This window comes from Sceloporus undulatus, chromosome 6 (assembly GCF_019175285.1).
Source record: "Sceloporus undulatus isolate JIND9_A2432 ecotype Alabama chromosome 6, SceUnd_v1.1, whole genome shotgun sequence".
In the NCBI taxonomy this organism is placed as follows: domain Eukaryota; kingdom Metazoa; phylum Chordata; class Lepidosauria; order Squamata; family Phrynosomatidae; genus Sceloporus; species Sceloporus undulatus.
In genome coordinates, this window is record NC_056527.1 from 87,355,155 (window position 1) to 87,380,722 (window position 25,568).

The 25,568-nt window shown below is 41.2% G+C and overlaps 1 protein-coding gene across 6 annotated transcripts in view; it reads left to right on the plus strand.

Moving 5' to 3' along the window:
- The window catches only part of GRB7 (growth factor receptor bound protein 7), a 95,980-nt gene that overhangs the window by 43,111 nt on the left and 27,301 nt on the right, over positions 1-25,568 (plus strand). For 5 of the 6 annotated variants that reach the window (XM_042477235.1, XM_042477234.1, XM_042477231.1 and 2 more), the window contains exons 2-3: positions 18,175-18,370; positions 22,486-22,630. In XM_042477235.1, the coding sequence (XP_042333169.1) occupies positions 18,183-18,370; positions 22,486-22,630 (333 nt within the window). In that variant the 5' untranslated portion in view covers positions 18,175-18,182. Of the gene's footprint in view, positions 1-7,393; positions 7,417-18,174; positions 18,371-22,485; positions 22,631-25,568 lie in introns of those variants that run through there. The other variant, XM_042477236.1, reaches the window with a different exon arrangement.

The following is a 25,568-nucleotide window of genomic DNA, read 5'->3' on the forward strand; positions in this document are numbered from 1 at the left end:
TGATTGGACTGCACAAGTAACCTGGGCTATTTGCCGTGTATAAACTTTCTCTGAACCAGTCACCTTTTCAGAGATCAGGAAAGTGACTTTTGGGAATTACTGTTCCCAGAATCCCGAAGCCAACTTGGCTAGCATGGGTAGTCCATCACTGTAACTTTCTCAAGTGCTACCATAAGGTATGCTTTTTGTGTTGCTCAATAGATTTTGGGAGCTCTTATCCAAAAAGTAGCTTTCCTAAGTTCTGTTCTTTGTGTGTGTCATACTGTTACATTTTGGATTGAGAAGGTAGGTGTGGTGGAGTGGTTTTGATTTTGCACTGGAGGTTGGACTTCCTCAAGCCATTTGCTTCTGGAAACATCCAGACAAATGGGAGAATGAATGGTAATCTTTGCCCATTTCATATCACATTTCCTTTGTACATTGCTTTAGGTTGGAGAGAAGATGTACTTATACAGTAGGGAAAGGTGACTTGAGGAATGTGGCCTGTTCCAGCCTCCCAGAGCCTCTCTTCATCATCCCTTTGCATAGCCCCTGCTCCCATGGATACTCTTCTTCTTATGTACTTTTGCCCTACACAAAAGTAAACACACAGTTAAGGGCTCTATAAGTCATTCTTTTCAGCACAGCCAGAAAAAGAAGCTTTGTTCACTCTGTGTATTTCAGACAAACAGGATTCAAAGGATGAAGTGCAGTCTGTTTGTTTTTGTTGTGGCTGTATCCTGCCCTTCCTCCAAGAACCACAGAGTCAGTTGCGGTTAGTGCTGGAGTGAGAGCTGAGAAATCTGGGTTCCAATCCTGACTGAGCCATGAACCTCAGTAACGAACTTCAGCTTTGGAGTGGGGACAGTTGCAGTCTGTCACTTTGACCTACCGTACAGGGTCTTTGTGAGGTTCAACTGGGGTGTAGAGACCTATGTATACCATCTTGAGCTCATAAGAAAAAATGTGGCATAATAAGAATAAGTAATTAATATAGTGATATGCAAAGGGATTTTGTAGCACCTTTGAGACAAACTGAAAGAAAGAAGCTGGTAGCATTAGCTTTTGTAGACTACCAGCTTCTTTCTTTTAGTCAGTCTCAAAGGTGCTACAAGATCCCTCTGCATACTGATTTTCCAGACTAACACGACTATGTACAGGATTTGAATAATACAATGATAGGTGAATAAAGTAGTTGGGTCCCAGGATACAATTAACTATAAAAGCAATTAACTAATTGTAACTGAATTGTAATTACTAAAATTATAAATACAGTCGACCCTCCGTATCCACAGATTCTGCATCCACGACTTGGAAAAGTATTTATTTTTAAAAATCCCAAAAGCAAACCATTTTATATAAGGGACACTGTTTTACTATGCCATCATACAGTCCTCCCTCCCCATACGCAGGGGATCCGTTCTGCACTCCCCCGCATATGGGGAAAAGAACGTTTGCTCAAGCCCCACAGAAAATTATGGGACACCCCATTATTTCTGCCGGGGCTTGCCTTCTGCATAAGCTCAAAGCCACGGAAGGCAAGTCCGCCTATAAGGAGGGCCGACTGTATTTAATGGGACATGAGCATCCATGGATTTTGGTATCTACAGGAATCCTGGAACCAAACCCCAGCAGACCCACTGTATAATCTTTGATCATCCCAATACTGGGAGGTAAATTAAGTTTGTAGTGTAGTGAGTATTGGATATGGCTCTGGAGAACAGGGTTTGAATCCCTGCTCAACCATGAAACCCCCTGTGGCTAGTCACACTCTCTCATCTTCAGAGGATGGCAATGGCAAACTCCCTGTGAAGAAACTAGCCAAGGAAAACCTGTGATGGGCTTGCCTTAGGGTCACCATAAATCAGAAATGACCTGAAGGCACAAAACAACAAAAAATTAATTTGAAAGGTGTACACTGGCCCAAGATCAAGCAATACCTTTCATGGCTAATGTGAGAATTTGAACCCTGTCATTGTCTGATGCTCTAGGTCTGAGCACTCCCTTGTTGTTAACCACCCTCGAGTTGCTCTCAACTCATAGTGACGCTATGGATGAGACATCTCCAAGACTCCCTATCCTCCACTATACTTTTTAAGTTCTTGCAGATTCATACCCGCAACTTATTTAATGAACTCCATCCATCTAGCATGTGGTTTTCTTCTCTTTCTACTTCCCTCCAGCTTTCCTAAAATTGTTGTATTTTCTAATGCCTTCTCATGATGTGGCCAAAGTATGACAGCCTCAGTTGAACCATCTTTGTCTCCAGGGAAATTTCAGGCTTGATCTGTTTTAGGACCCATTTATTTGTTCTTTTTGCTGTCCATGGTATTCTCAGCACTCTTCTCCAGCACCACATCTCAAATGAATTTATTCTGGTTTTGTCCATTTTCTTAACTGTTCAGCTCTCGCATCCATATATAGTAATGGGAAATACAATTGCTTGTACAATTCTAACTTTTGTGCACTCCCTACCTGCTGGGATAAGGGGCCAATGCCGGTTGCCTATGATCAGAGGCAAGTGAGAAGAAGTCAATGAAATGAGCGCCTGGATTGTTCCATAGATGAAGGACTCTTCCAGTGCCTCTGGGGCTACTCACTTGGAGAGGGCCTTCGTTAGGTTGTGATTCATGCAAGTGAATTTGTGAGGGAAATCAGTGCTGCTGGCCTTTGCTCATTTCAAAATCTAACCCTGTGAACAGAGTTTGAAAAGGTCTTGTCTGTTTGAATACACCTCCACAAATGCTGCCTGGGATTCTAGGGGTAGTTATCCTCCACCCCAAAGTAACTCTTTAGAGCACCAGAAATTTTACTTGACTTGGTTCATGCACAGGATGACCAGATGTCATAACTGCAAAGGAAGACAAGGCACAGCAAAACGTAATATATTCCCCCCCCCCCATGTAAGACATTACGAAATAAAAGCTAAAAACACTAATACAAATATAAATTCATGCTACTTAGTCACGCTCAAAATGGAGAACGTTTTGGAATTCTTCCTGCACAGGATGCTGAAATGTAGGACATGTCCTGGATAAAGAGGATGTCTGGTCACCCTGTTCATGTAGCCAGTGAATGGATTTGTGACGCTGTACTGTTTTAATTCAATGTAATGTAATTTCTGTAAACATTTTATTATTTTGTGCTGGCCATGTGCTGTAATAAATTATTCGGAACTGAAATTATTCGTTTTAATTCTACTTTTAAAAAAAAGCAAACTTTTTATCATTTTAACTGTTCAATACTAATCGTTTGTTTGTTTTAACTAGAGTTTATCACATGGGATGGAAGCATCAAAATCCCATGCAAAAATGGGGTTTAAATATGGGAAAATCTTTCAAAAGCAGGATTGTTTTCAGATGACGTCACACACATTGAGTATCAACGTGACATTAACCCAGGCAGAAAGTTGCAAAATTGTGCCGCTTTTTTACTTTCGGGAAAATTCCAATAGTAAAAAGTGGTGCAGTTTTGCCCACTTTCTGCATGGGTTAATGTTGCGTTAATGCTCAATGAGCCTAATGTATGTGAAAACAATCCTGGTTTTATGGGATTTTCCTGGGATTAAAACTCCATTTATGCATGGATTTGGGGCACTTTGCTTCCTGTGGTGATAATATTTTAATTTGTAAGCTGTCTTGATCCCCAATTTTGTAGAAATCACAGGGTTGTACATCACCACTACCACCACCACCATCATCACATCATCCCAAGACAAGGTTTTAGGACCCTTTCACACTACACAATGGCCCAAAACACGCTACAGAAATAATCCAGTTTGACACCGCTTTAACTGCCTTGGCTTGATGCTAGGGAATTCTGGGAGTTATAGTTTTGTGTGTTATTTAGCTTTCTCTGTCAGAGAGCTCTGGTGCCATGACAATCTACAATTCCCAGGATTCCCTAGCACTGAACCAGGGCAGTTAAAGCTGCACCAAACTGAATTATTTCTGCAATGTGTTTTGGACAAATTATAGCACGATCATTCCACCTTAATTGCCATGGCAGTATCCTGTGGGGTTTGCAGTTTGGCGAAGTACTAGAGCTCTCGCTAAGAGTTGTAAATGCGTCTCTCTAAATCACTGCACTATTGATGTATAGTATGAAGGGTACCTTAGCCCCAAAAGACAGTTATTACTCCTGTCTTGTTTGGCTCTCTGCCCATCTTCCAAGTTGAAGGTGCCTTTGCACTCAGGCCCTGTTAACTCCCCGCTTGGCTTTATCTCTGCTCTCACTCAGTGGGGGTTGTTTTGTGAGCACAGAAGTGAGAGCTCTTGAACTTCTTTGCCTCATAAACCAGGGCAAGGAGCCAGTGTGGGAATTTGTTAACCTACAGCAACAAAACCCACTGTGTCTTGGCCTCTCTTTTGCTCACATCTATGTGTGTGGGCCAAAGGAATCAAGCAAATGTGTGCAAAAGGACATTTGCATATATGTTCTGGAATATACAAAATTGGATTTCCTGGATATGGAATTAAAAAATAAATAAATTGGCAGCCATGCTTGGGATGCAGAAGGGAAAGCCAGACACATCGGAATTAGAAGGAACTCTGAAAATGTGTCTGCCTTGATGTTTTTGAAACACCAAGAGATTGGAAGGATTGAAATTAAAATACTGCTTTTGGGTGGCAGCTTAGGATGAGAAAAGGGTTCAGGTGCTCGTTCTCACCTGCATTCCATCCCTCTCCAAAGCAGTTTTGCAAGTTACTAAAGTATCATCAGGGTGACATTTGGTTTATAATGTACAGTTTGTTTCATGTATCTTGGAGAGTAGGCTGAAAATATGCCACTTCAGTAACTCTCACTGGCAATGTGTTATCAGACATCCCTCTGTTATATATTTATTTAATCATTCATTCATTCATTCATTCATTTATTATTTTTAAAGAAACACTGGTGTAGCATTGGCAGATTACCAGGACAGTCCTGGGCAAATCGGGACAATTAGACATAGTGGTAATGATTATATTGGTGGAGGCTGAGCATTTTTCATACCCTCCATCATTTCACAGATGAAAACTGGGACACATGCAGAGAAGCTACATCGGAGTGTGGTTAAGATGGCAAAAGGTAGTAATGAGGAAGAACACAAGCTAGGAGAGACCGCAGCAATTTGCTTTTGCCTGAGGGCACATCCAGTTCGATTATAAAGGTCGCAAAGTCCCAAATTGGGTTCTTGTTTTTTCCAATTTTATTTTGGAAATCCATACATGCTTTGTTTATCCCAGAATATTTGCTGTCAGTTCCTGCTACCATCAGAGACTTATATCAGCTCCCCAGATCAGTTTATTTTAAAACTCAGTATAAGGTTGGAAACAACAGGAACAAAATCTGGACTTTTCAATCAGCTTGCATGTGAAGACCAAAATGCATCTCTTCTTCTTCCCTGTACTGAGTTAATTGAGGACAAACTACTTTTGCACTTTGAACTCAATTTGCAGCAACTGAAGTAAGCTGAGGACAAAGGGGGAAAGTGGAAGGAGGAGATCGGAACTAGTGCACTGCAAAAGCATCTGAAAAAGTGAGGTGGGATAGGGTTAATTGTGACTGTCCTTGCCAGATAGAACAGTTGGAGGGTATGTTTTTTTTTAAAGCCCAGATCTCATCCTTTTCCACTCATCTCGTCTCAGGTATTTGTGGTATGACCTTGTGACCGAAACTCCCTCAACCATAAAAGAAGCCGCCTGAAAGGCAGTTGGCCAAAGACAAAAGACAAACAAATTTATTTGCATCACTCGCCCAACTCACTCCCAGTCTAGGGGCAAAAACTGTCTTAACACCCTTGTGTTCAAGACTGTTCCTTACATAGCTTGGTTCACTTGGCCTTCAGCTTTTATAACAGAGAATCTCAGACAAAAGGTGGGAGAGGCTATGTTCAATATGGGGTGACAGCAGTTTCCAAACACACAGGACGATGTTCCTCCCAGTTCTGCTGCCTGAGGTCCTTCAACTAAGATCTGTGGGAATAAGCTAGAGACTTTTTGTATGCCAAACATGTCTTTTTTCCTCAGTCCTTACCATCTTTCTCCTTATGTCTTTAAAGTTGGGCAGAAGTATTTGCTTCGGTTTTGGGGGATGTTTCATGGGGGATGAAAACCAACCCTAAAGATCAAAATAACTATTTCGGGGGCGTTGGAATTGAAAGAGTATTTGCAAAATTTTCTTTCTCAACAAAATTGTGTGTCTCAACACGCCAAGACATCCTTTTGAGAAATAGATAATTCCCACAAGATTTTTCACTTCCTACATTAGAGTGAGTCAGAGGGACATTTTTTTTTTTTTGAAAGAGGATCAGGGTTTCTACAGTTTGCTGAAGAAATCTCTGGGCAAAAGCTAGCTTCCCCCCCTTTGTGAAACAAAATGCATGCACATGTATGTGCATGCACAGACACACACAGAGCACAGAAGGATAGGCTTATTGAGCAAAAAGATGTAAAGGACCCATCCCAGTGCTTCTATTTACTAAAAGACCATGGGGCAAGACAGCAGATACCATTGTTTGTGCAAAAACGATTTCTGCAGTTGGAGTAAAAAAGCATGTTTGTGTCTACAAATCCAAAATTAGGGATGTGGGTACCCCTTTCCACTTTGCTGAAGACTGGAGGGGGAAAATGTGGGGTTTTACAGTCCCATCAATGGAAATACTGTATATACTCAACTATAAGTCGACTTCATATATAAGTCAAGGACAAGTTTTGGGGCCATAATTCTGGATTTCGATATGACCTGTGGATAAGTCGAAGGTAAAACGTAGGCGTACATAATGAAGGGTGTAAAGGATGAAATAAAGGAAAACAATGCCAAAGAACTTACAAAATTCCATCAGACATAACTATTTGTGCACATACTAAAAGCTGGATGGCTGAGAGAGTAGAAGAGGTCAGTGCTTCGTGGGCAGATTAAACTCTTGTCTTTCACTGTGTGTGTGTGTGTGTGTGTTAAAATACAACACTTACATTGACCCATGGATAAGTCTACTCAGGTTTTTTGGGTCAATTTTTAACCTAAATTTCTAGACTTATACATGAGTATATACAGTATTTCCCTGCATGAAAAGTCTTAGAATCCCACCAAAATAGGATCATTTTGTCATCTGCTGTTTTGCTGGGATTTCGTTTGTTTCATTTCTGTAATCATTGTGCTTTTGTTGGAGCAAGCCAGCCTCTAACCCTCATATGGCAATTTCCTCCTCTGTTTGCCAACAGTTGTTTCCATCCCCATACCTATCACCAGTCCCTCCTCATCCCACCCCACCCTTCTCAACCTCTCCAGCTCCTTCTTCCTGACTTCCAAAATGAGCCATCCTTCCTTACTGTGTCCCAGATACCAGGCCGATTAGGTGTTTACAAGGGAGAGGCTATTCAAGAACCCAACCTGGGAGATCTTCTTGATGCAGAACTGGTTTGACCGGAAGCGAGGAGGCGTATGGGCCCTGAGGTGTGTTGACCATGTGTGTGGTGAGCAGGGGAGATTTATTTGTTGTGTATTCATTTCAGCCGGCTCCATCTATATGTTCTGCTGCCGTCATTGTCAACCTTTTCAGTTCTGGAACCCGCCTTTAGTCTCAAAGTGAACTTTCAGACTCATTTTTTTAAAAACCCAAATTTGTCCATCTTTTGGTCTGCCTATCTGTTTTCTCCCCTCCCCTTTCTCTCTTTTTAAACTCTTTCCCCTTCCCTGGTGTTTCTCCCCCCCCCCCCCCCCACTTTTCTTCTTCTTCTGCATTGGACAACCTGCTCTGTGGGTGGATATTCTCCAAGCTCATAGAAATGGGCTTGCTGGGGAGAAAGCCAGCAAAATGCATTATCCGAACCTGTAAGGCAGGATGCGGCAGCTTACTTCTGGACAACCATTTGAATATGTGGATATTAGGCATACAGTTCAACTTCCTGAAAAGCTTAGATTTCTTTGTCCTTTGTCTTTGATATTACCATCTGCTTTTTAAAAAAATAATAATAAAAGCAGTGATTTAGGTCACCCAGTGATCACGACATACGTTGCCATTGTGCAACAAAATCTCAAGACGCCAGAAGCTAGCTAAGTGATTTAGATTAGTTAGGTGATTCCTGACTAATTCCCTATCAGTTTTGATTTACAATCTAGATCTCTTGCCAAGGTTTCTGCTGCTGCATCAAAGTACACAGTTCTCTTTTTTGGGGAAAAACTGAAGCAAAATAGGCAAAATAGGCATATCTGTTAGCATTTTACCATTCTTATTGAACAATGGCCCCAGTGTCTCCTTGGCCATTCTCTTGTCTCAAATGTGTACGGAAATCTCCTTTTTGGTGCTCCTTGGTTGCCTAGCCAGCCTCAGCCCATTTTTGAGCATTAGCTTTCCTTATACAATGCCTGCAAGCTTGGGCCGCACATCAGTAATCTTGCTTGGATCTTTATGTAGGAATTTAAGAGCGTTGTTGTACAAGAAAACACAGCAAAAAGAGAGTTGAGTTGGAAGAGTAGCAGCTTTCTCCGTGCCTTACCTCATGGCGTTCTAGCACTTCAGTTCTCTCTTCCCACAGGAGTTGGTAGTCAAAATGTTCCTTTTTTTCTAGCTGGAAAAATCAGTTTGACAAAAGATGCAGTGGGAAGAGAACTGAAGTGCTACAACATCATGCAGTAATGCACAGGGAAAAACGCTACTCTCCAGTTCGGTTTCCACTTTGTTTTCTCCATACGATAAGGCTCTGAATCTTCACTTATTTCTGTTGCAGAGGAATGAAAACTTCCAAAAACTTTTCCCCTGCTGGAAGAGATTACAAGCATTCCTGAGCATTTTTATATGATCTTTCCACTTGGAAACTCGTCTGTGAACATTCATCTATGCAAAAGCACTGTGTTTTGTCCAATTACAGTGTTTTTTCTGCAAATGAAATATTCACAAAAAATCTCCAATGGCAAAATGCAGAAAATTTTTCATAGCTAAACATAATCAAACTCATTTGGAGCCAGCATTTACCCATTAAATATTAAGGCTCAAAAGGATGACTGTGTGAATTAGCTGTATAAATTATTGGCCTTTTTCATATCTGCCCTTGTGTAATAAAAGCAAAATATTTTAATGGTGACAGTTCACACATTTAGCTAAGAATATCCAAGTAATAGATATAATCATGCATGGTGTCTTTTTCTCTTCTTCTTCACTACCATTAATGATTAGCAAACCTAAAGATGAGCTAGGTTGTGGAGATCAGCCATTGTTTTACAACAATGCAGGAATATTATTTTGCTAGTGCTCAAACTGTAAAGTTTTATCAATGAGAAAATTCAAATTTCCTCCATGCAAGACAGCCCTTCTTCTCTAAATATGATTATGAACACTACATGGAACATTGTTCCATATACTGATGGTGTGAAAAATGAGCACATCCTACATCTGCAGTATTTTGTGATTTTAACTACACCTGCCCATCTCTGGAAAGTGAATTCTTGCCTATCTGCCACAAGGGGCTCATCTAGACAGGCCAAATATGTCAGGAAATTATGGGTTTTATTGTTGTACATATCTCTTCTTTGTCCAAGATCTTCACAATATTTTGCCAAAAACAATATTTTGCCACTTACAGGGTGTTTTAGATTTTTGCTTCCCTTTTTCCAATTTTTTTTTAATTCCTTCCTGAAGAGAGACTTTTTTAAAAATCTGGTGCATTTGTGGGTATCTTGCTTGCTTCTCACTCTTCAATGTCATCGTAGGATGGGGATGATCATAGAACTGATTGGCTATGTCCCTGTAGCCAAACACAAAATGATTATATCATTCACTTATGATTATATCATTCACTAATGTAAACCTTTTGTGTCTGGCTATGGGAACATGTCGGGCATGGAATGGCCAGGGGTGGGAGCTGCAGTGATCTACAGTTAGTCTAGGTCAGGAGTTTCCAACCTGTGCTCCAAGGAGCCCTTAGGGCTCTACATACACTTCCCAGGTGCTCTGTGGCCAGTCCAGGAAAATGAAAGAAATAAAAATTGAATGATATTAAAGAATAAGAATATATTGTTAAATATACTCCTATACACCATTAACTTGTAAGACATAGGGCAGGCCTTTTAGGTACTCTACCATAGAAATAAGCACTCTGAAAGTCAAAAACGTTGTGAACCCCTGGTCTATGGATTAATGAATGGCCAGTTGCAGTGTAGTTCTGCATATGGAAATACCATGCTATGCCAAGCCATAGAGGATGCTGGCGTATGACTCTCAGAATCCTCCAGCAAGCATGAATCTCATGGCCAGGCAGGGTGGGGGATTATTATTATTATTAAAAGTTTATTTATATAGTGCTGTACATTTTACATAGCGCTTTACAAAGTCATACCAAAATACAGATAAAAACCTGCCTGCGGCATACAATCTAAAATCAAAAGCAGCAAAATATAATCTAACATAAAGTCGAAGGCTTTCATGGCCGGCATCCATAGTTTTTTGTGGGTTTTTCAGGCTATGTGGCCATGTTCCAGAAAAGTTCCAGGTTCCAGGTGACCAGCCAACCTTACATACTCCCTGCAGTAACAGCCCACCACTTCCCAAGGCAGCCTGTCCCAATATCAAATAGCTTTTACTATTAGGAGTTTGAATGTTTAACTAAAGTGCATTACCCCCTGTTATTTCTAGTCCTGTCCCTAAAGTAAAATGTCAACTCCATCTGGTGTAGGACTAGAAAGATCCTTCTTACATTCTTCTGCTCAAATAGGTCTTCTTGAGAATGGTGAATCCTTTCAGTAGAGGCTTCAATAGCTGGCCAGCTAGGACTGGTGTTTTCTTGACCAGACGAGTGGATTAAATCAGTTGCCTCATGCAGGCACTGACTACTCCAGAGACGTAGCATCTTATTTCTTCTAGAGCTTGTACAGACTTCAAAAGGGTAAAGGACCCAGGTAGTGTGGGGAATGAGGTGTAGCTGGGGCAAAATGAGGGCATTGACCCTGAATGAGATATGAGAATTCCTAGAACTGCAGTAACTTAAAACTCAATTGAGTATTTAGAAATACAGTTTAGGCATCCAAAGAAAAGGAGCAGACAGAGTGACTAAGGGAATGCAAACAGAGTAAATACGAGAAAAGTTCATTGTGTGAATGATTTTCAGTGTCTCACTTTTTGCAAAGCTAGAAATTTGGAGACACAAGGAAAACTTCGTTTTGAAGGGCAAAATTCTTATTGGAGGAACAAAACGCTCATTTTTGCCTCCACCTCCATAGCTGCACACCTGGATGAGTGTAAGTATGCAAAGGCTCGAACATGCTTGAGCCAGTAGGAAGGGCGGGATGTTGGCTCTGAGTCACCAGCCCACATTCTGAGTCACTACTTTGTTTTGATGGAGGTGGAAGAAGCACATGGGAGAGTCCGCCAGGCAAGCTTCTCCATCCCACAGAAAAGGGGCTGGTTGAGGCCAGGACATAATTGGTAGAGGAAGCCAGAGTTTAGAGGCATGTTTGTTTCTTTGCCATTCAACTCTGTTGACACAGAACACAACTTCTCTTGTTAAGAGGCAGGTGTGTGATTTTTGATAAGCCAGGTCCAACCGGCATTGTGAGTTGGTGATTCATGCCTGGCTGGTCTAGCCCTGCCATAATTGAATACTGAGTGATCCTGGCGCCTGTAAAATAAATAATAATGATGTTAATAACAATAAGCACCTTCCGGTGGAAAACAAGCCCCAGGCAGCAAGAGAAAACCTCTGGTGGCATTGGTTCACTTGGTTGTCTACAGAAATCCTGATGTGGGTCAGGCTTTGCCCAGCTGCTAAAACAAGTGTCCCCATAGTCATTATTATTCCATGCACAGTTATAATTCGGGGGTAATTTTGCAGTTTGCAAAACTGAACTTTAATCAGTTTAGGCCTAACAGACTTTAAAGTTTGCTTCCTCTTTTAGGTCTCGTTGCCGCCCATCTCAGAAATCTGTCAAAGGTCCCTTTCTCAGGATACTTATATGCTGGCCAGGTTTTCACAGAAAGGGCATGAAATTATGCCTTCTTGCTAGCAGCCCCTCAGTTATGCCACACACACACTTTTCTGCAAGGTCACTGGCATCCAAAACTTTTCCACATTTGGCTTTTGCATTGAATTTTCATTTCCGTTGGCTTTTGCATTGAATTAATCTTTATTATGTTCATTGTATTGTTGACTCCTATACATACATGTATACCTCTTTGCTTTCCTAACCTGTTCTAAGGCTTGAGGATATGTCAGTCTTTACATCTGAAAATATAATTTATTTAGTTTTGGCATGCTGAGCACAGACAGTAGTGCCCAGCAACTTACTTTTTGGAAGTATTTTGTTCCCACTACTTGTTGTAGTATTTGGATTGTAATGTGTTGTTATTATTATGGTTGTCTGGTCAGGACTATCCCAGACCCTGATATATCAGGGTCAAAATATGAGATTTAGGAAAGATTCCTTGTGATGTCACTGGACACTAGTCCTGGTGATATCCAAGCTACAGTTGATATCATTAAACATCAAGTGCAGTTGTACAGTTGTGTTCAAATAAAAGACATCAGGTATAACAAATGAGGAACATAGATGTACCTCATGTGTACCTTTCAAAGGTATGCTTTTACCCTGAGGTTCTGCCCTGTCCCCCTGAGAACTGGAGAAGTGCCAGGCCCAAGAATCTGGTAACCATAATTTTTAGGGGTTACAATCTGTTTTGTTTTTAGAAAAATAACTTGACACATTTTGGTTACTTTTTTTTAAAAAAAATGCCTTGCAATGTGTCTGAAATATCTTAACATTTTGTTGGCTGGTTGCTTTTGCAGATTTGCTAGTGAGGGTCTTGGCATTTTATGATTTTGCAAATATATTATTCAAGTAGTGAATCCGGGATTAGGTTCAGAATGAAGTGTCTTTATAAAGGAAAAAAAGCACAATCACACTACATTCCTAGAGTGCAAAGTGCTCAAAGGTGTATGAGCACAATACCATTCAAACCTAGAGGAGATGCCTTACAATTAGAAAGAGCTTTTGATGTCTTGCAAAGCTCTTAAGTCACCAAGAATAGCAAAAGCGACTTAAAGCTATACTAATCACCAGGATATTTATTATTTTTAAGAGCCCAGACTATATGCCCCTTTCTCATGATGAAGATACCAGCAAAATAACTACAATATCATTGCAGAACTGAGAAATGACTGGCACCCTGCAGGGAAGGACATAACCGCGACATGAATTTCTGGTAATGTTTCTTCCCACGCCACCTAGACTACTTGGCAACCTTTGATATCATTCTTGCTTTGACACAGAGAAAAGCCCTGACTCACCTTGTCCAGTTGTGATAAGGTTGTCACTAGTAGCGGACTGAGAGAAGGAAAGGTGGGGGAAACGCTAGCACTGGATTTACTTATCTTTTACGATTTGCTGAACTTTGAAAACCTGTCTTTGTCTGAATCATATAGGAGCTCAGTGACTAGACGTAGCCATGACCATAAACCTGGCCATAAAGCTGCTTATTGCTCCTCGGAGTCTTTTGTGGAATCCTAGGATTTGTAGTTTGTTGTGGCACCAGAGGCTAACAGAAAAGGCTAAATATCTCACAAAACATAGCATGGAGCCATGGCCATTGAAGTAGTGTCAAACTGCATTATTTCTGCAGTGCAGATACAGTCCAAGAAAGTACCACTCTGGCTGTCTCATCCAAACTGGTCACAAAGCTCCAAGGTTAGCTGTGGCATCTTGACTCCCATTAGGTTGAATCTCATTTCCTTTTGTCAGTTTATGGATATCTGCTATCTATTTTAGAAGGTGTTCAAGTAGTGTCTGTTTGTCATGTAGTTCAAGAGTTCTGAAATAGTATGTTACAAGTAATGTGCTGTTTGGGACACAAATGGAGGCAGGGACATTAGTTTCCCCCTGTTTCTAATGTTCAAGTTAAAATAGTACATAGGGTAAGGTGAAATATAATGAGTACTATTATCCATCACTTCCCAAACATTCTGAAAGCATCGTTTTGGGGATTTGAGTTATTCTTAATGACTTTATAAGAATTTTTAAAAATTGCATTAGTATGGTCTTACTATGTATCCCTTCCCCTAAAAAAACAATAGTAACTTTGATACTAAAGCATTATCAGAACATTAGAGTAACAATGTGAGTCATTTCATGTAAGAGTTCTGAGCTTGGTTTATTTTAAATGCCATTTTGCATGATAATTCAAATTCTCCATGTAAAATAAGTCTGCAGTGTTTAGTGTAGGAGTGAGGAATGCCTGGCCTTCTAGATATTGTTTGATTGCAGCTCCCAATAGCCTTGCCAACATAGTCAGTGGCAAAGGGTGATGGGAGTTGTAGCCTGACAACAACTGGAAGGCCACAAATTGCCCATGCTTGGTTTAGTTAACAGCACAATTTAATCCATACCTACACAGAAATATGACCCATTGTGTTCACTGGAATTTATTTCCAATTAAGGGCACATAGAACTGTAGGCTAATTTGTTAAATTAATCAGTTTAAAACCATTTGATTTACTGAACAGATGTGGCAGAATTTACAAGTATGTGCATGGTACAAAGACTGTGGGTCATAGGCAGCATATTAGAAAGCAGATAGAATACAATGTGCCCTGTTTCCCCCCGCTCTGATAGCAGAAGGGTTAGGTCAGGATTATCACAAACCTAGGGTGGGAAGCTTGTGGTCCTCCAGACACTGCTAGATGATGTTGTATCTGCCCTGGCTTGCATGGCCATTTGCAAGGGATGCTGGAAGTTGCAGTCCAACTACATCTGGAAGGCTGTGTGTCCCTGTATCCCATTATAGAAATTCGTAGCTGATCAGTGATTTGACCAGCATTTCTTGCATCTATAGTGCAGAGGCCCCATAAACGTGTGAAAACATGCAAAAATGCTTACCTACTCCACCTACAAGTTTCAGAATCCTTTGCTACCCCCAAATACCTCTGTTCTCCTTTTCCTTCAGTGGAAACTACAGAGAAAAACAAAGTTATTGGGACATGGTGTGTGTGTGTGTGTGTGTGTGTGTGTGTGTGCGCGTGCGTGCGTGCGTGCGTGCATTCCTTTGGAGGGTCAGGGTGGAATTGGCCAGCCCTGCTCTATATGTAGTTGCCCAGCCCTGCTGTATGTGTCCTACAGTATACCTAGCCTTCTCTAAGAAGCAGGCATGCTCAGTGGATCTTCATTTTGGTTTGCATTATACTGTCAAGTTGAGAATGTGAGTTGAGTAGACTGTACAGAGTGCAACTCATAGATGGGGAATGTGTGGGCCTCCAGATGTTGTAGCAAGAGAAGTTGGGAATTGTGCTCCTCAAATGTCTTGCAGGGCCATACATCTCACCTCCTTGATTTTCCTCCTGTTGAAAGGTGGTGTTCTAATTAAGGTTTCAGGACAAGGTTGATGGCTCTCTTTCTATACATTTCCAGGTTCTTCCTGCTCTTCTCATGCCGTGCTCCCCCTTCTCTGTCCCTTCTATCCCTCAACTGCATTTGTAATACTAATATATGCATGGTTCTTTATAAGGCATAGTGACATTTATGTGCAAAAGACAAGCTTGCATTACAGTCCATTGCGCACAGCAAACATGGATTTTATCTCTTGCTTAGTGTACATTGTGCATAAAGACGACTGAGAGGAAGATTCTGTTTTCTCTTCAAGTCTGAGAGAAAGAGGAGGCAGTCTGGGTGGGTTCTGTTTTGCATTAGAGACTGTACCAAGGAGGCACATGGTCTTTGTGCTCATCCTTAATATGCTTGCACATTTTGCCAGTTTTGTAGCATTGACACAGTTCATGTAAAATGCATACTTTTGAGCAGAACCTTTTTTTTTTTTAAATACAACTCAAACTCCCCAGGTGGCATGGCCAGTGAATCTGAGATTCTCATCTCCCTTAACATTTGAATATTCTAGGTACTGTATTTGATTCTACGGTACTCTCTGTATGTATTGCTTGATGTCTGGGGAGGGGCATTGATTAGAAGACCCCAGTATCCTAGAGCTGATCTTGCTTCGTGATGTCAGAAGAGAGAACAGATCTTTTCCTGTAACCCTATAGATAGATCTGCATACCCTCCAACTGCCCCATTTGTCAGAGGCATTCTTGATTAATCCTCTTTTATCCCACTTTTTCAGCTGTTATTAAAATGTCCCAGTTTCTTTGATGTCCTCTCACTTTCCTCTTCTATCCTCTCCTTACTTCCATTCATGTTCAGTTCAAAGTGCAAAAGTAATTTGCGCTCAGTTAACTCCGCAGAGCAGAAAGGAAAAAAGGGGCAGGAAAATTGCCCTTCCCAGTTGGCTTAGGCAAAAGCAAAGTTCTGTAGCCTCTCCTAACCTGCTTGTTCTTCATTAATAACATTTTGCCATCTTGACCATAGTCTGATGTTTCGCCACATGTGTCCCAGTTTTCACCTGTGAAATAGTGGAGTGCATGCATCTGGTTGTCTGGAAGATAGTTTTCCTTGCCACAAGGCTTTTAAACCAGTGACTATTTGCAGTCTTCGTGATATGGTTGTGTGGCTATCTAGCACACCACCATTCACTGTGCTGCTCCAAAGCTGCCCAAATTAATTTAGAGACTTGATTTCATCTTGGAGGCTTGCCAGAGTTTGTACCGGTGCAGTTTTTCTTCCCAGAAAAACTTCCCAGAGCTTCTTGTTTGGGCTGGCTGTTAATCAGTGGAGTTAAGCACCTATTAAATCATTTTAGTTGTTGTATGTTTAAAATGAACTTTATTTTTTGCTTTTGTTGGTTTGTGCTTTTGGTATCTACAATGAGTTACTTATTAGCAAGTTAAAGTTTGCTTAATGCACTGGTGGGCAGAATTTTGGCCCAGAGGTTAGGGCTGCCCAATTATTTTGTTACTTGTACTGTGCCTCCACCTTACATAATATGCCAGTTTCTTGATTCAATTTGTCTTCAGTGGATTTAGTCAAGGGATAGGGAAAGGAAGAGTAATAACTCACTGTAAGCTAATATCAAAGATTGGCATCTATGGGCATCTCTTGGGTCCCCAGTATGTGACCCAAGCCCTCATAAAATGCTCCTTTATGCCTTCACTGCTAATTCACCCATCCATCACTTGCCATTGCCACTTGCCCATCTGCTGCTGTTACTGGTGAGGAGCCATTAATGTGTGGTCGGTCCCCTGCTTGTTTCTTACAGGCAGTAGTGGGTTGTGGTTCCTCTGCTGAGCCCATGCTGACCATTGCCCAGAGGGACCGGGCAGCTTGTATAAGCCAATGGCAATTTACAGAGCTTGAAGAACTACTGTTTTGAAACTACAACTCCCAGGATACCCCAGCCACCATGGGCAGTTTCCATGGCTTGGGGATTTTGAACGCTGTAGTCCAAAAGGTACCTTTCCTAAGCTCTGGTTATTTCTGTGGCTTTTCCTGAAGCTTTGTCTCCTCACTCCTTCCTGTACTAGTTTTCTGGGTGGGCAGCAGAAACAGCAGAGGTGAAGGTATTATGACAATAAGGAGAGACCGTGGGCATAGCATCTGAACTCTAACCCCAGAACCTAGAAGTAGCATTAAGCATTGTCTTCATTCTTGCGTTTCCCCGTGAGTAAATGGGGTTGCAAGTGCCATGGCAGTATGTCATTTCATGCAACATTTTACTAGATCTCTTTTGAATAAACAAAAGTATGTCCAGCAGCATAGCCCTTGTCCATATGTCTCTTTAGTAAGGCATTGTCTTTTTCCAGCCAAACCCAAGGGATGCTAAATCAGCTGAAGTTGCTTGCAACTTGCAAGCAAAGGGAAGGTTCCAGAGACATCTGGAATGAGATTGTTCTGGAGAAGCTCTTTGAGCTTGAGAGATTCTACAAGACCTGGCAGATAGTTAGGAGAAGCAGGTGTTGATCCTGGTGTCCAGAGTGTAACTATATCCTGTATGTCCCTTAGCAAGGCCTGAGGATTGTTAAAGCCCTGCTCCCTGAGCAAAACTGCAAAGAATTTCAGTGGCCAGTGCTTTGGCTCACTTAGAGAGCAGGATGATATCACAAAGCTACAGCAATCTTAATATTGTCAGTGAGGGTAAGTGGCAGCAGCCAAGCTACTAAAAACAGTGAAAACAAATAGTCAAACATTTTGTCAAGGAACACACACAAATATACACTCTTCAAATACATTTCCAAAAAGGTCCAAAGGCAGAAGGTCTCATTTGGCAACTTCCTTGATTCTTTTCACCAATACAAAATGAGGAGAAATTTAACATAGTCACTGTTCTCTTTTCCTTTGTTATAGATAATGACATGGACCTAGGAGCTCTTCAAAACAACTTCAACAGCACTTTGGACAATGTTTATGAGGATGATCTGGAATCTAGCCATACCAACACCCTTTCAAATGGCAACCCTGTTTGCAACGGCGAGCAAGTCGATCTTCTGACTGGGGGTGACGTGGTCAAACGTTCTCAGCCACTGTTCATCCAAGCCAATAGGTATGTGGAGGAGGAGCAAAGCATTGTGGGAAACTCCAACCACCACCTTCAGGGATTATCTGTGCAGAAATTATACCTGTTGGAAATGGGAACATAGACAATTTAATTTGAGCTATGAATTTTCCTTCAGAAGCTTATTTCCATTATAGCTGTGTGTGCCTCCTTTCAACAGCAGCTGCTTCCAGAATGCCTCACTTAGCATGTATGAATAGCAAAACAGAGAAAAAAGGAAAGCAGATATGCCTGTCTCATTAGCTACTCTCAGTTTATTTTAAAAAACGTAGAGAAGAAAAACATAGATCTGTAAATCTGCCCATCAGAAGGGAAATTTCAAAATTGATTTTTCATAAGAAAATACTTTTCATAAGAAAAGTCAATGCTGTAGAAAGAAAAATAGTATCCCTAGATTAGATTCACTTTTGGAAAGAAGCCTTTGGATGATTTCTAAAAGTTTCAAATGTTTTTGTTTAGTTATGCAAGGGTTTCTGGACTTGGTTTTTTTTCTTTCTCATTTCACACGTGTATATTGTTAGTTTTGGATAAAAAGTTAGCTGAAATATTCTGAACTGATCTTCTGGAGCAGGAACCTATCCTTATTCTTTCCGTGTCATTTCTTGCTGTTATTAGATTTTCTGTTAAAGAAGCAAATCCAAAGAACACATAATTTGTTAACAGAAGCATACTATATGTGGGCACTGGGCCCATAAACAAGGGAAACCATACAGAAGTGATAGAGGTCAAAGACATAGCTGTGTTAGTCTGGAAAATCAGTATGCAAAGGGATCTTGCAGCACTTTTGAGACTAACTGAAAGAAAGCAGTTGGTAGCATGAGTTTCTGTAGATTTGAGCTGACTTCCTTAGATGCATCCATCTGAAAAAGTAGGCTCAAATCTACAAAAGCTCATGCTACCAACTTCTTTTTTTCAATTAGTCTCAAAGGTACTATGACATCCCTTTGAATACAGAAGTGAGGGCCTCTGGGCATGAGCTGAGTGTATTTCAGCCATTATTTAAAGAATTACAATCTGCATGTCCAGAAAGCAAGAGACAGAGCTTTGAGGAGTATTGAGACCTGACATTTCTCCTTGTAGAAAGTAACTACTAACCAAGACATGGTTCAAATGTCAGCTAGGAGAAGGGAAAAAAAACAAGTGGAGGTGACTTCCATGTGTTTTCTTTCCCACCTCAGGTGCATAACATATGAAATGTTATTCCTAATTTTACTTACAAAGACTTTAATAGATTCTGTGTTTTGTGTGGTCACAGTGGTCACAGTAAATCACTGTTTCTAGATAACACATCAGCTATGATTTTGCATGAAGGAGATATAATATAATGTTCAACATGAGGAACTACACCAACTCTCCTTCCTGCTGCATCCCTCCATGGCCATTTACTGACCAATGGGGAGCAGGGGTGATGGAGAAATATTCAACTTTGTTCTTGTAGCTGAACTCACAGTGACAAGACATCCTATGCAGACACCTGAGGCTCTTTCAGAGGTCCAGGAGGATGATGTCAGTCCCAGATGTCCAGAATAGGAACATAATGGGACATGTCTCTGTCACCTGCTACTAAGTGGCCATATTGGCGGGGAAGCTACAGTGGGTAAAAGTTGTGATTGGAGATGTTTTTTCGCTGTGGGTATAGCTACAGAGGGAGGCAAAATGACGGCATTGCTCTCATCAAATAAGAATTCTTCTCCCCTTCAGTCTCTCTATTTCTACCATTGCAGAAATTTAAAACTTTGGTTGAGCATTTAGAAACACAGGTTAGACATCCAAAGAAATGGGGCACACACAGTGACCAAAAGCAATGCAAACACAATAATTAGAAATATCATCTAGTTGTGAATGGTTTTTCAGGTTCTCACTCTCTGCAGTGCTAGAAATTTGGGACTGAAGGAAGAGTTCAGTATTGATCAGAGTGCTTTTTTGTAGGGCGATGCCCTCATTTTGTCAGCAATCCCCCCCCTCCAAATAGCTATCCCCTGGTCATTGCATAAGGTCAGAGAAGAATCCTGACCTCTCCAATGACCAACAAATGATTTACACAGGTGTAACTTAGAGCCAGTGTAGCATAGTGGTTTCAGTGTTGGACTGCAACTCTGGAGACCAGAGTTCAGTTCCCAGCTTGGCCATGAAACCCACTGCGTGAACCTGGGCAGGTCCCATGCTCTTAGCCTCAGGAAGGCAATGGCCAATCTCCTCTGAACAAATCTTGCCAAGAAAATCCCATGATAGGCTTGCCTTGGGGTTGCCATAAGTAAGAAAGCATGCCCTGACTCCATTCCCCATGGTGGCATAATGCCACGTGCCGCATCACACGGCGTGCGGCATCATGGTGTGCCTCTGGTGCTGCGTTTAGATGACACATCACCAAAGGAGTGCCATAAAGTCACAGGGCTCAAAAAGGAGGCACTTTTTGTGGTTCCTTTTTGCAACGCGGAAAGGCCATCAGGACAGAAAGGCCGTAGGCCCAATCTGGTGAAGATGAAGGTGGTTGCAGGCTGCCCCTTAGGGGCAGTTGGCATAGCCTCCATGTCACTAACAGAATGTTAAATAATTGTCCTATTCAGATACGATAGCAAAGCGGTGCTAGAACAGGCCTGAAGCAGATAATCAGATTAGTATAATGAATTTAGTCTTTAAACTCTATCCCAGAAATGTGAAGGTTCAAGGAAAATTCAGTCAGTTGGGTGGCTTCCAATTTGGGTCATGCATCTGAGATTTTTTGAGGGGAAAGACAATCCAAATAAGATAGTAGAATTTGGAGTTGGTCAAGTTTGGATACTTTGAAAATGCCCAATTTTTTTTGTTTTGTTCCTGAAGTAAAGCAGTACACCTAATTAGTATTTCAGTGGAAAACCACTTGAGGCCACCTATATGGTTTGCCACTTAGTTCCTCACTACCTTTCAAACCTTGGCACACACCCAATGTGGTGTCTCTATAGCTCTGTTGACATGCAGTTGTTCAAGTTTCATATGCATATGTATAATTTTTGGAGTTTTGTGCCAGACAGACTGCAGACTAACTGCTGGGTATAAAAGGTCTTGGGAGGAAAAAGCAAAGAGTCTTGGAGGTTAATTATTAGCTCCCTCAACTGCCCTTTAGGCTGGAGCTACAGTGAGATGGAGTGCAGGAGGGTTGTTGAATCCAAGCGTTGCTGAGAATACAAGCAAATACAGAGCTTTTATAAAAGACTCAGAGGACTGGGAGGTGGAGCTGAATATGACAAATTGATTTTAAATCAGTTTGGCTGTTGCAGCTAGCACTGATTCTGGGAAAGTGCAGAAGAAAATGAAGGCAGTGGATACAAAATTCAGCTTCTGGATAATAACTGCTTTCCTATTTCTTTAAATTTAAGAATCCCTTGTCCATATACCTGTAATAGTAAGTTTGAAAATGTGTGAGCAACGCTTCCTGATATTGCAGTACCCAGAAAGATGGATGAATATAATTCTTCAGTTCCTTTAATATCAGATTATTTAGTACATTTGTTTTCAGCATTTTTAATTCTAATCTTTTGATAGTTTATTTACTTTTAAACTTTTGTATACCATGAATGTGTACTTAGGTTTATTTTTAATTGTTGTAAAGCTCCTCAAGTTTTGAACTGGGAAAAAGGCGAGATGGTGGTTGTGGTGGTGCTGCTGCTGCTGATAGTACAAGAACAACAAGAACAACAGTTGTCTCTGATTAAAAAAACAACAGTCCAACCCACCAACAAAACTCTATGTTTAATGTCAAAAATTTTGTTCCCAAACCATATAAACTTATCAGATTTCTAGTGGTTAAGGGTGGGCATTTAGTTTCCTTACTTAGCTCTTTATCTTTACTGTGAGTAGTAAAACCTAAATGAAGTTGTTCAAAGGGTGAGAAATCAGAAAAGGAAGAGAAACTTGTTTGTGTTATATACATTGTTCAAATTGCAAGATTCTAATTGCAGAATTGCAGACTTCCGTAACTGTGGGTCTCAGGACTAGACAAAGGTTTCTTTCTTTCTAAGGGGACTGGTTTTGCTTACTACCCCCAAACATGTAATTCTATTTGCTTTCCTAGAATGCAGCACTAAAAGTCTTGACGATCCTTCCATTGTTCTTTTTTTCTTTAGAAAACTGAAGGAGGAGGAGGAACCACGTGCCTTATCCCTGCCCTCTATCCCAAACCCTTTCCCGGAGCTCTGCAGCCCTTCAAACTCACCTATCCTCAGCAGTCTGTCCCTGGGACCCGGATCACCTCGAGAAGGTGGCTCTCATGTAAGTGGGTTGAACTACATTTGAGCTGCAGAAGGAGATTGGGCCAGGGCTAAATTTGAATCAGTGGGAATAAGCTGTAGATTAGGAACGGGGGGGGGGACATTTGGCCCTTCAAATGTTTGCGCTATGACTTCCATAATCCCTTACTACTAGCCAGAGTAGCTTGAGCTGATTGGAGTGGAAGCTCCAAACACTTGCAGAGGGAAAGGTTTTCCTACCTTTGTTTTAAACTCAAAGATATAGCCATGTTAGTCTGTAGAAACAGTATGTAGAGAGATAGAATCATAGAAGCATAGAGTAGGAAGAGACTGCAAGGGCCATCCAGTCCAACCTCCTGCCATGCAGGAAATCTAAATCAAAGCATCCCTAACAGATGGCCATCCAGCCTCTGTTTAAAAACCTCTAAAGAAGGAGATTCCACTACACTTCGATGGAGTTTGTTCCACTGTCGAACAGCCCTTACTGTCAGGAGGTTCCTCCTAATGTCGAGGTGAAATTTCTTTTCCTGTAGCTTGCATCCATTGCTCTGGGTCCTATTCTCTGGAGCAGCAGAAAACAAGCTAGCTCCCTCCTCAATATGACATCCCTTCAAGTATTTATACAGGGCTGTCATATCACCTCTTAACCTTCTCTTCTCCAGGCTAAACATCCCCAGCTCTCTAAGTCATTCCTCATAGGACATGGTTTCTAGGCCCTTCACCATTTTGGTTTCCCTCCTTTGGACATACTCCAGTTTCTCAACATCTTTTTTAAATTGTGTTTTGTAGCACCTTTGAGACTAACTGAAAGAAAGAAGTTGGCAGCATGAGATATATCTGAGGAAGTAGACTTAAGTCTATGAAAGCTCCTGCTGCCAAATTCTTTTTTCACTTAGTCTCAAAAGTGCTACAAGATCTCTTTACCATGTTTTAAAGTTTATTTTTTGTATAGCTGATGTTCATTGGGCACATATGGAATCAGTGAGAAGGCCTCTGAGGATGTGCAGAGGGGTCTTCCCCCTTCCCTAACAGAGATGTATGATGTTTCCATCTCAATCTCAGTAAAGGACTGCTTTTGATATAAAGAACCAAGCTGAAATCCAGTGTGGTAGTGGTTTGAGTGCTGGACTATGACTCTGGAGAGCAGGGTTTGAATCCCCACTCACCCACAGAAACCCACTGGGTGACCTCCATTTCAGAGGATGGCAGTGGCAAACCCTCTTTGAAAGAATCTTCCCAATAGTTAGAGTCGCCAGAAGTCCGAAACAACTTGAATACACACAACAATGACCCAAGATGTCCATTCGTTTTATTTCCTAATCCAAACTGTTGGTCAAAGGCTAACTATAAGCAGTTGTCAGCACAACGGCATGCCTAGGGTGTCACAAGACTCAAAAGGCTGAAATTCAGTAGTGTGTCTCACTAGCAGAGTCATTCGTATTCATAAGTAGAAGGTAAGCAGTAACCAGTCCTACATCATCCCCACAGGCTTCAATGAGAAATAAAGTAGGGTTGGGGTGTGTGTGTAAAAAAGATATGAAGTAGACTTATGTACAAATATTAAAGGTTTCATAACATCTCATGTAAGAAGCTCTGTAACATCTGCTCTTCAAGCAAGGAGCAGCAAGACTACAGAATGGAGGACAAACAAACTGCTGATTAACTGATGCAGGAAGAAAGAGGGTGTTGGTTAGGGTGCATCTGCACTAAAGAAATAATGCAGTTTGGCACTATTTTAACTGCAATGGCTCCATCCTACAGAATCCTGGATTTGTAGCTTTGTGAGGAACTTGCACTCTTTGGCAGAGAAGGCTAAAGACCTTGTAAAACTACAAATCCTTGGATTCTATAGGCTGGAGCTGCAACACTTAAAATGATGTCAAGATGCATTATTTTTACAGTGTAGATACAAGATCCCTAGGATTTTGTGTTGTGCTGTTTGTCTTCAAGCCTTTTCTGACTTAAGGCCACACTAATGCAACCTTATCATAGGGTTTTCTTGCACATTTAAAACCAGAAAGTGAGATAAGTTCATGCAGTGCTCAAACCCTTAGAGAGACATGCAGATTAGTATAGTATAGGCACACAAAAGCTGCAACCTCTAACAGTTCTGACGTCTCAGTCCAATACCCAAAATAATACACCCCAAACAATACAGAACAATACACCAATACTCAAAACAATATGCATTAGGCTTCAGCCTCTTTTTAGAGCTGAGAACCCAGGTGTCCTGACTCTCTAGTGTTACCTGTGCAACATCCTCACCCTGCCAGCTACGGACAGAAGAACTATTGAGTGAGAATTACGATTTATGGCTCCAACTTCACTGGACATGAAAGGGTGAGGCCAGTTTCTATGGGGATTGTTGTCAAGGTTCACAAGCTTTGTTTGACTAGCCTGTGAGCCTTCACCTTGGGGAGCTTGCAGTCATGGGATGGGAAGTTGCCAGCAGCCTTGGAAGTGTTTCAGTCCACCTGCTGCCTCTCATGGTTTGCTGTCAAAGCCCCTACACAGATACTAAATGTACACCTAAATGTGTGTGGCAGAATAAAACATGGATGCTCCTCAGTCCTCAGTGCATGAAGGAGCTGAGAAGAGGCTAGAGAGCAAAAATAATTAACAAACTATTTTCATATTGCATGGTGGCTTCCAGGCCCTGGTGTGTTTATATATTTATACCATTTAACATCTTGCCTTATAACTCAAAATCAAACCCTCTGGCTTGCTCCTAGTAAATAACAATAAAACAACAATTCAGAACATCAAATTACAATAAAGGCACACTTGACTTAAAACATCAGCAATTTACCAGCAAAAGTGCATACAGTTTGAAGTTGCTTCCCCCATACTAATGTGGTTTTCTGACCCCTTTACAAACAGATGACTAGAGAGAAAGATCTAATGTATTCTCCATGGCTTGTGCAAGCGAATCTTTGTCATAATAGCATGACTAAATTATT